This window comes from Cryptomeria japonica, chromosome 4, assembly GCF_030272615.1.
Source record: "Cryptomeria japonica chromosome 4, Sugi_1.0, whole genome shotgun sequence".
Taxonomy (NCBI): domain Eukaryota; kingdom Viridiplantae; phylum Streptophyta; class Pinopsida; order Cupressales; family Cupressaceae; genus Cryptomeria; species Cryptomeria japonica.
In genome coordinates, this window is record NC_081408.1 from 613,704,808 (window position 1) to 613,715,784 (window position 10,977).

Here is a 10,977-nt window from a genome sequence, read left to right on the forward strand (position 1 = left end):
GTTAAGAGCTAAGGTGAACTGGTTATGTAATGGAGACAGTTTCAAAAGTCTTCTTTAAATATATTAAGGAGAAGGGAATAAAAGAAGAAGTAGATAATGTGCTTGAGCCAAAATAGCATGTTTTAAATGGTCATTCGTATTACAAAAACTACCTTGTTCTTTTACTTCCACTAGCATGACTGTATATAGTATTTGCAGGAAACCTGAAACTACTAAACGTATCTTCTTTGAATACCTATATGCTAAAGAGCTATAAAATCTTTTTGTTCAAACCTTAGGGGTTTGGGTGGGCAAAGGTGGGGTAAAATCAGGAAATTCTATTTGGATGTGCAAATTAGTTGGATGAATCTGTTAACCTCTATTGACTCACTTTATCTACCGAGATACTATGGTTTTTATGAAAAATGAGAAACTATGAAGGTTTCCAAGGCAGTGGGAGAGCACTTATTAAGTCTATTAGAAGACTCATCTTCTATGATATCTCTATGCAGGTTACCATGACGATGGAGATTTCAAAAGATAAGTTTGTCAAATTGCTGAAAATGAGTATTGTGAAGGTCAACAAAACAAAGATAAATATGCAAGATACACATTCTACTCCTGCGAGGATAATTGGAATTCCAAAAGATGTATAACAAGAAATATCTAGTTGAGACGTTACAGAGAGACTTGAGTCTACAACAAGGAGCACGATACACCATAAACCTAAGAGAGGATTTCACAGTTGAAATGGTAAGATCCAATGAGGACCTTTCTACCATTGATACACCACTTGGGTGGAATAACATGGATACATATAGTGAAAGCAAGAACTTCTGATTAACAGTTGCATTTTATGGATAATATGGATGTATTAAGTTTATTATGGAATTCTGTTATGGAACAATACACTTCACTGATTATGTAGACTTTGAACAGTAAGATATTTATCATGAACAATAATACTATGCTGCTTGTTGTGGACTTTGCACAGTCCGGTACTATTACATAGACCTTGCATGGCTAGCCATGATAGCTAGTACTCTTTTTGCAATATATTTTTGTGACCCTGCGTGGTCCAACAGTCTAAGAATGGTTTAACTTTCTGTGACATGACACACAGTCTCTAATGACGTAATCTTTTGACTATTAGTATACTACATGCAATTCAAAAAAATGACTTTTGGAGAGAATGCAATTAATAAATTTTATTGTATTTGCTGGCTTACACTTCAACAAAATATTAACAAAACATGTTGTCCAAGGGAGAAAATTAAGATACTATATAATTTTTTTATTAAGAACATAACCACACCATTCTCAAACCAAACGATTGCTAATATAAAATGGAAAAGTTACAAAAATCAACATAGATCGAGATGACATTTATACATTTCACATGATTTGAAAATCTTACAAAGAAATATTTCATGTTTCCATAATTACACAAGCTATTAACATAAAATCTTAATTAAGCATACTGAAATGATAATTGTTTTCCGGCTAAATATTGTCTGTCTGTATGTTCTGGAAATACATTGATTTTGCTCTATGAATAATCTACTAAGTCTTCAACCAAACGGACTAAATTGCAAATAGCTTTGGCTGCTTCCCATCAAAACTTTCTGAACAGCAAAACATTTTCCCTACTTGTAAAATTCGAAATCTGTGTCATATCCCGTGAATACCACGATAATCCGTTGGCAGGGCACCCAGGGTTCTACAAGACATATAAACAAATCAGAGAACAGTATTCTTGGAAAGGACTTAAGAGGGGAGTCCAAAAATACGTACAAGAATGCACACAGTGCCAGAGGAACAAGGCAGAACTCAGCCATCCCGCTGGGTTGCTACAACCATTGCCCATTCCCGACCAGAAGTGGGAAAGCATTTCGATGGATTTTATCACCGGCCTGCCCAAGGTCGAAGGAAAGGATTGTATCTATATAGTAGTGGACCGTCTCACTAAATATGCACATTTCTTTGCTATATCAAATAAATTCCAAGCATCCCAAGTAGCCTAAGTGTTTTTTATGGGAATCTTCAGACTTCATGGGCTTCCCCAGAATATCATAAGCAACCGAGATAGCCGGTTTATGGGACAATTTTGGCAAGAAATCTTCAGGATGGCAGGGACTAGTCTCACCCCTAGCACTAGCTATCATCCCCAAACCGATGGACAAACCGAAATCGTCAACAAATGGATCGAAGGATATCTAAGAAATTACATCACTGGGCAGCAAAAAGCTTGGACCAAATGGTTACATTTAGGGGAGTATTGTTATAATACTACACATCATATGTCGATCTAAATGAGCCCATTCAAAGCACTTTATGGTTATGAACCCACCTCTTTCGGATCACTAATTACTCCAGAAAGTCAAGTGCCGCGAGCAAGGGATTTTATTCAGGAAAGCATGGACATCCTAAGGACCCTAAAAGATCACATACATCAAGCCCAAAATCAGCAAAAGGTATACGCTGATCATAATTGCAGTGAAAGATCATTTGAGGTAGAAGACTTAGTCTTCCTATGGTTGCAGCCTTACAAGCAGTCTTCGTTGAAATCTAGTGGGGCAGAGAAGTTGAAACTGCGGTTCTATGGACCCTACCCAATCTCAAGGAAGGTAGGGGAGGTAGCATATGAACTCAAGCTTCCCCCTGACAACCGCATCCACAATGTATTCCATGTGTCTAGGTTAAAAAAAACATTGGGACAGTAGATATCCCCATGCAAGGAGTTACCCCCGCTAGATGATGAGGGAAAGTTGACATTGGATCCAGAAGCCTTTTTGGACATAAGAGAGGAAAATAAAGAATAAGAGCATTGTAGAATACCCATCTTATGGAAAGGGTTACCAGAGGAGGACGCAACCTAGGAAGGTAAAGAGATCTTCAACCACCCAAATCTCCACATCGCTTGAGGACAAGCAATGTAAGGGGGGAGGACTGTCATATCCCATAAAGACAGCGAGATCATGAGAGGCAGAAACCATATGAGAAATACTCATATATGTATATTCATAACACATTTCAAATTAATAAAATTATATAATTCATTTAAATTGTTTACACCTTAACTAACTTTGGTAACGAAAGGTTGCAACAATTGCCAAAAACCATCGCTGATAGGTTACCACGCCTTCAAAAGGGGTCGCATGTGTTCTGGAAGGTATTAAACACGCCACCAATGGGAGTACAGTGGAAGAGGAGGCGGCAGAAAGGCTGGAAACTAGGCGGAAGCAGTAGACAGGTAACGTTGTTACTTAGCCATGATATTAATGTAATTGCATGACGATGCTGATTCCTCATACGGGCTGGTCTGTGAACGGATCAGGTCGACGCAGTATGGAGGGAGGTGCTGCTGGTTCTTCCCAGCGATAAAGAACCAGCGAGTAGAGTGCCCCTCCCCATCATTGGCAGACCGGTACGTCCTCAGGCCAATCCATTGGGGCAGCACAGTGTGTCGGTGTTTATCGTTCTTTATTAATGATACTTATAGGCAAATAATATGCAAATTGATTATCAGTAACTTCATTCTAAATCAGATGTGACTGAACATAAATCCAGGAAATGTATAGATAAATTACTAATCAATTATAAATCTGAATCAACATATAAACCATTTTGCCACATGGGATTAACCCAAATCTTTAGCATGCTGTAGTATACCTCCCGCCAACATACGACCTGCACATCTCGGCTCGGTTGTAAGTCGTAAGATATACTCTAGAAATAGATGAGGATAAACGTAGTCATCTGCATTGATTTGAATTAAGGAAAAGAACAGTAATCTATGATAGGGGTGATTTTCTGAAATTAAACTAAATATAATAAACTCCAAATAACAGAGTGAATAAAAGATAATTAATTAACACACATTCTGAAACCGTTAATCTCTGTTATATAATTTTTTCCCTGCTGTTTCTTGTTTGTCAATACATTCGGAATAAGGGGATTCCAGCCAGGGGTATGCTGGTCCCATCCTCAGGTAACCCTAGAAGCCCTAAGAGACGGGATGGGTTTGGATGGGCAGCCCAGCCAACCTGGAGTATCCCTGACGTTCCTGAATGGGTCTATTTTTTTAAGTTTCAGTTATGTAATTAATTCACTATTATGGCTAACATAGATATATCTATTGCAATTATTAACATGTTGCAGGAAACCCTAGATCCGATTCACTGCCCTGTTCAAACCCTTGGAGTAACAATTTCGACCCTAATCTCAGTCAGGCAGGCAGGTACAACAAAGGTACGTTACACATGTGACAGAGTCTCTAATGACGTAATCTTTTGACTATTAGTATACTGTATGCAATTCAAAAAAAATGACTTTTGGAGAGAATGCAATTAATAAATTTTATTGTATTTGCTGGCTTACACTTCAACAAAATATTAACAAAACATGTTGTCCAAGGGAGAAGATTAAAAGACTATATAATTTTTTTATTAAGAATATAACCACACCATTCTCAAACCAAACGATTGCTAATATAAAATGGTAAAGTTACAAAAATCAACATAGATCGAGATGACATTTATGCATTTCACATGATTTGAAAATCTTACAAAGAAATATTTCATGTTTCCATAATTACACAAGCTATTAACATAAAATCTTAATTAAGCATACTGAAATGATGATTGTTTTCCGGCTAAATATTGTCTGTCTGTATGTTCTGGAAATACATTGATTTTGCGCTATGAATAATCTACTAAGTCTTCAACAAAACGGACTAAATTGCAAATAGCTTTGGCTGCTTCCTGTCAAAAATTTCTGAACAGCAAAACCTTTTCCTACTTGTAAAATTCGAAATCTGTGTCAGGTTTCTTCACATTAGTTCTATAGCCCTTCTCAAAATCCTTAGGAAGAATCACATAACGATTTTTCCGAACTGCATGCATACCAGCTTCTTGGCATATGGCAGCTATCTGCATTGTTAATGGTTGACAAATAGCATAAGCGCTAGGAAGCTTTAAATGACTGCAGATAATCATCTACTAATAAACACCCCTCCACAGATGGCCCAATTATGCAAACGATAGATAAAGTTAGTTAGAAGTTTAAAAAAACTTACCTCTGCAGCACTAATTTTGTCAGGTCGAGATACATAGTCTTCAAGGTCAACTTCATCACTAAGATTCATTTTTGCTGTGCAAACCTTTTCACACAATATGTTAAACATGTTTAGTACAGGAGGCCTTGAATAAGTTCACTGTTTTAAATTTTCTTACAGAAGTAAGAAAAGCCCCAGAAAGTATGGGAAAATAATGGCAGCTACAGCAGAATTTATAGTCAAATACAAAAAGATAATGCCAAAGAACACTGGCACAAGCAATATCATTTATCATTATTGCATACCTGGAAAACAAGGCGTTTCTGCCTCCTATCAGGCAGAGGGAATTCAATTTTCCTATCAAGCCTGCCTGGACGGATAAGTGCAGGATCTAATGTATCTGCTCGATTTGTTGCCATAATCACTTTCACATTCACCGTTTGGTCAAATCCGTCCATCTGAAAAACCATGGCTTATGACTACAAATTATGCAGTATATATCATCATTATAAATCCAACATGTCATCAGAACACTCGCCTGATTCAAGAGCTCCATCAAAATTCTCTGAACTTCCCTATCAGCCCCAGTTTGTGCATCAAACCTTGCTGTTGCAATTGCATCTACCTCATCAATGAAAATTATAGCAGGTGCATTTTCTTTTGCTAGACGGAAGACATCACGAACCATCCTTGGTCCCTAAGAATGAAGAAAGGAGTAAATACTAGAAGCAAAAATATAAAATTAACAACGAGGTAGCTGAAAAACAGCACCATTCATAGGTCCTCTGAAAGCCAAAAAGAATGACAATAACAAGTGATATTTTGTAAAGCCATGATGGCATGATCATTGTCCATGGAGCTCTAGACAACTATGCATAATATGCATCAAACATAGTTGATTGTTTTAAAAATTGTTCCCTTTGTTCTTGGTCCTTATATAAAAGCTAATTTTCTCTTGCTCAAGTTTCAGGGATGAAGACAGGCTACATTTCAAGTATCAGAGGGAGTAGAAAAATATCAGATATAGATCTAGTAAATGATTGGCATGTAACATTGCTATTTGGAAGATCATAAATTTGAGCATGTATAAGCAATCATTAAATAAAAAAACTATTGAAATTCAAATAGCCTATAAGGGAGCACCAATCACTCAAATATTAGCACCATGATTAGGTTGTGTTATAATCCATCTTCTTTATAGATGATGGCCATGAAAAAATCATACAACTACATAATGCAGTTAACAAAACTGCTGTCAATGGAAACTAGCATCCCTGCTCTCATATAGATAAGCATTATTGTTGATAGAACAGATGAAGCTACAGGTGGACCCATACAAACTGTTAAATTTGTGACCTAGTTCAGTAATCAGATTTGTAGCATTTAATTATTTGCTAACATTAAGTAAACCATAATCAATTAAATGCAAGAATGAAAACAAGAGAGCAAGAGACCAACACAAATACCCTGGGAAAACCTCCAAGGAGGAAAAACCCAGCACTAAAGACCCACAGGTCAGATTATGTATTTAATCTTAATTGCATCAATACAATACTTAGCTTGACTCTTCAGATCTGCTCCCTTTTAACATACCAGATCTGCCCTTTTAATTACACCAAGTCTGCAACAAGGAATACCAAATGCCTTCTATCTTCTTGAACTAATTCGCACAATCCTCTTCTATATTTTGCACCGTTAATTGCAGAGCTATTTCGCAGATTGCATGAGAAATTGAATGAGTGATTTGAGTTTGCATTTGAACTTTATTTATATGAGCTTTTAACCCATGTAACTCCAAGTCGGCCTTAATGCATTTTGGCGCCAATTTGATTTATTGTGGCGTGGTACATATTTAGTGTGGCGTGGAGATATGGGGCTGGTCCTATCTTGGGGGCACGTTACCCTTTTAGGATAGGACCCAGTCCTATATGGGTTCGGATGTTGCCTTAAGGCAATCCGAACCCTTCTTACCTAGTTATAAACAACAAAACAAGACTTGAACAACAAATACATCTCTTAATCTATAAAAGTCCTAGTAATAAGGTTATGAACCTTCATCTAATAGTGGATTGGCATGTAACATTTAATATATCAAAGATAACGAATTTAAGAATACTATGCAATCTTCAAATCAAACATTTATTGGAATGCGATATAAATGATCACCAAGCACTAACAATAAAAAACATCTCAGACTCAGTCCATGCCTCACAACACACTTTGTGGATATCATAGTACACTGGCATAAACCATTTTAAATATAAAATAATTTCAATTTTAGCATGTGATACAATTTTCAAATCAAAAAGTTATAATAGGCTATAGATGAGCAGCAAGCACTAAACACTGTCCATGACAGTTAATTGTGTCTTTCCGTATTATAACAGACAGAGGAAAAACTGATACCAAATAAATCATGACATGGTACTGTCAACTGCTAAAAAATAAAGCTACGAATGCGATCCATACATATGAGACTCAAAACACATCTCGGACTTAGCAGAACCAAGAAGCCAGGCCAGATTGGACTTCGCAGAAAAAAGGCATGAAAAACATTTGCTAGAAAAATGAGAGCCTTTTCTCTGTTTTCTTTTATTGACCAAAGAAATTCATAAATTGCATATTTGGGATCAAAAGAGTGATCAAGTAGTTACTTGACTTCGATGCCATGGTGCCTACTTTGTGCACTAGAAATTGCAAAACATCCTGACTTACATGTAACATAGAAATCAAAATAAAGCTATGGTCAAGGAACAGTTCTAACTTCTTCATACCACGGATCAACTATATAATATACAAACTGCATAGGTTGCCTTTGTTATATCTGAGATGAACACAAGAGTTGGATACCACAGAATAGTAAATACAAGTTTGAATCCAAGCTACTCCTAAAACAGCCTTAAAGTTCACACGAGACAGGAGGTTCCAGTGACGCCACTTAGATCAGTATTTTTTCTGCAAATACCTTGATTGGGGATGGCAAAGGTGAAATTTTAACAACTGAAAGAAAATTATAGAAATCAAAATAAAGCTATGGCCAGCTAGAAATTCTTAATACCAAGGGCCAACTCTATAACAAACTGACTATATTGTCTTTCTTACATCTGAGATCAACACAAAAGTTGGTTACAACAGAATACAACTTTTAATCTAAGTTACTCCCAAAAACAGCCTTCAACTGAAAGAATAATAGCAATAACTCTTGGATCATCCATAGTTGATTCTTCCAAACTATTAAATCTTTAAGTGCTATTAAATCTTTAAGTGTGTTCCCTCAGGATTTAAAATTGGTTTTAAATTTATCCTAATGCAAGAAAGTCAGCCTGTAGTGAAGTGAAAACTGAGGAAGGGATAAAAACTACTTCGCATGGTGAAACAGAAATATGACCATTAAAATTTAAAAAGAAACAAAAACCACTTCCCATATCCCTATGCCAAATTTGAATTGGGTCACAAACTTGGTAAAAGTAGTCCATTAGTGAATATTTACAGTCAGAATTATCCATCCAAAATTTGAGAATAGATGACTCCTTTTTAGTGAGTTTAACTAAAGAATTTAATTGATTCCAAGTGAGTCTCGACCACTGTAATCTGCCCTGTTTTGAATAGATTATTTGAAGCCAAATATGAATTGGGCCGCAAACTTGGTAAAAATAGCCCCTTGGTGAATATTTGCTGGCAAAATTATCCAACCGAAAATTAAAATAACATCATCACAGATGACTCCTTTGAAGTGAATTTAAACAATTTGTTTGGTTCATTTTAATTGAATTTTGACCGCTATAATCTGCCCATTTGAACGAATTATTTTAAGCCAAATCTGAATTGGCTCAAAGACTACATAAATATAACCCACTCGTGAATATTTGCCAATAAACTTATCCGCCAAAAGATTAGAATTATAGTTTCATAGACTGCTCCTTTACAGTGAAATTAACTATTGTTATTTTCTTGATTGACACTGTAATCTCCCCTGTTTTGAACAAATCATTATAAGCTGAATATGAATTGGTTTAAAGAGTTGGTAAAAAATAACCCATTGGTGAATATTTGCTGCTACAATTATCCCCTAAGATAGGCAAAGGGACATACGTCATACTTTCTGAGGCGTTTCTGAAACTCAGATTTTGATTTTGAATTGAATACACAAAACCTCACCCTGATGTAATAAGTAGGGTTTGATAATGTCAAATTCAATTCCAAATGTTTCGAGATTGGGGAAGATTGGCCAACAATTGGCCACTAAATTCTCTCTAAAAGATAGATATGGCATGTCTCTTGAAGGCACGCCCGATTTTTGAAAAGAAATTATGTGTTTTTCGAATATTATTTCTGAAATGCGAAAAACCTACCTCTCCAAGGTACTTCTGCACAAACTCCGAGCCAACAACGCGAATGAAGGCAGCAGTAGTGTGGTGAGCAACGGCCTTGGCCAACATGGTCTTCCCAGTGCCGGGCGGTCCGTAGAGCAGCACGCCGCGGGGAGGATCAATTCCGATCTGCTTATAAAGATCATGGTGTGTTAGCGGCAATTCCACCGCCTCACGAATCTCCTGCTTCTGTATATCATATCCGCCGATATCAGAATAGGTCACATCGGGCTTCTCGGACTGCGAAAGAAGCGAAATGGAGGAATCGGCCTCCGGCGGCAGGACGTCAACAAGGGCATTAGAATGACGGTGCAGAGCAACAGAGGCAGAGGCCTTAAGAACCTCCCTATTAATGGTGCTCAGGATTCGCACATAATAGTTGGAGCCCGTGGTGGAACCCACTATGCCGTTATTCTGGTCTACCATTTCCATAAACTGCCCAATCACCAGCGGCACAGACTGTATCCGCTTGACCTCCTCTTGTGCCCTAAGGAGCTCCCTCTTCAGATTCTTCTGTTCTTCCTTCACGTACTCCTCCTGTATGTCGATGAACTCCAGTTGTCTCTCCAAAGATTTCATCTTGCTGTACACGTCCTCCTCCTCCATGCTCTCTGAAGGGCTCGAACCCTGCACACACCGCCGAGGGCTCGATGGTCCTTCTGCAACCGACTTGGGCTCCATTACCATGGCTGATGCAGCCATTTCTTTAATAGGTATGATGGAAATTAATCTACAGAGAGGCGGTGTTGTCTTAGATATTATCAAACAACAAGATTAAACAACTTACAAATTGTCAAAGGGCATTATTGTAGATGCTCCTGCTAAAAGACGCAAAGGACACACATCGATAGAGATTGGCTTGGGAATGGATCATTTTATGTAGGCTGCATATGCAGCCAGCAGGCAGAATTTTTTTTTCATTTAAAAAAAAAAATTAAAAATTAGAATATAGGGGAAAGGATTCAGTAGTTGAGCATGTCCAATTGTTGTGAGGGTTGTTGATACCTTTTGTTCTAAAAATTGAACAAATAAAATATATTGTTTGAAACAAAAAATATCAATTTTTGTTAGGAAATGTATCAACAGTTATTAGGAAATGTACCAATAGTTGTTAAGAAATGTACTAATATTGTAAAAAGTAACCAATCAAGTGATGCCACATCAGCTGCACAACTATTGGGGTCTTTTTTGCACACCTATTGGTCTCACTTTTTGGGGGGGCTGTTTTGGACATCTTGGCAAAAAGCATGCTGATGTGGCATCATATTTGATGATGTGGCCCTGAAACCTTAGTTATAAGCAAGGGACTTGTCAAGTAAGCTGCTGTAAAAAAACTAGAATGATTTGAAATTTCCAAGTAGGATTTTGAGAAGCACGAAGTTAGGGTGCACAACTACTGGGTCCTTTCCCCTAATTGTGTACTGATTTTTAATTTTTTAATAAATATGAAAATCATTATGATATAGTATATAATTCAATGAACGTACAAGAAATAGTATCATGTTTATAGATTTTAACATATATTAGTATTTACCAGCAATTGCACCTTGGTGTGTAATGGGTACGTCGAAT

At 37.0% G+C, this 10,977-nt stretch overlaps 1 protein-coding gene across 1 annotated transcript; it reads right to left on the bottom strand.

The window, feature by feature from the left end:
- Positions 1-4,502: 4,502 nt before the first annotated feature.
- LOC131032209 (26S proteasome regulatory subunit 6B homolog) lies at positions 4,503-10,271 on the bottom strand. Its single transcript, XM_057963162.2, has 5 exons — positions 9,388-10,271; positions 5,574-5,732; positions 5,341-5,493; positions 5,057-5,140; positions 4,503-4,910 (listed from the first exon to the last, which is right to left on the bottom strand). The coding sequence occupies exons 1-5, from the start codon at positions 10,105-10,107 to the stop codon at positions 4,776-4,778; spliced, it is 1,251 nt and encodes a 416-aa protein (XP_057819145.2). The 5' UTR covers positions 10,108-10,271; the 3' UTR covers positions 4,503-4,775.
- Positions 10,272-10,977: the final 706 nt, after the last annotated feature.

Excerpts from the sequence above, each read along its gene's own strand:
- LOC131032209 (XM_057963162.2), bottom strand. The coding sequence starts at position 10,107 with ATGGCTGCATCAGCCATGGTAATGGAGCCCAAGTCGGTTGCAGAAGGA. Across the intron at positions 5,733-9,387 it reads TGCAGAAGTACCTTGGAGAG|GGACCAAGGATGGTTCGTGA; the intron begins GTAGGTTTTTCG and ends CTTCATTCTTAG. Across the intron at positions 4,911-5,056 it reads ACAAAATTAGTGCTGCAGAG|ATAGCTGCCATATGCCAAGA; the intron begins GTAAGTTTTTTT and ends TTAACAATGCAG.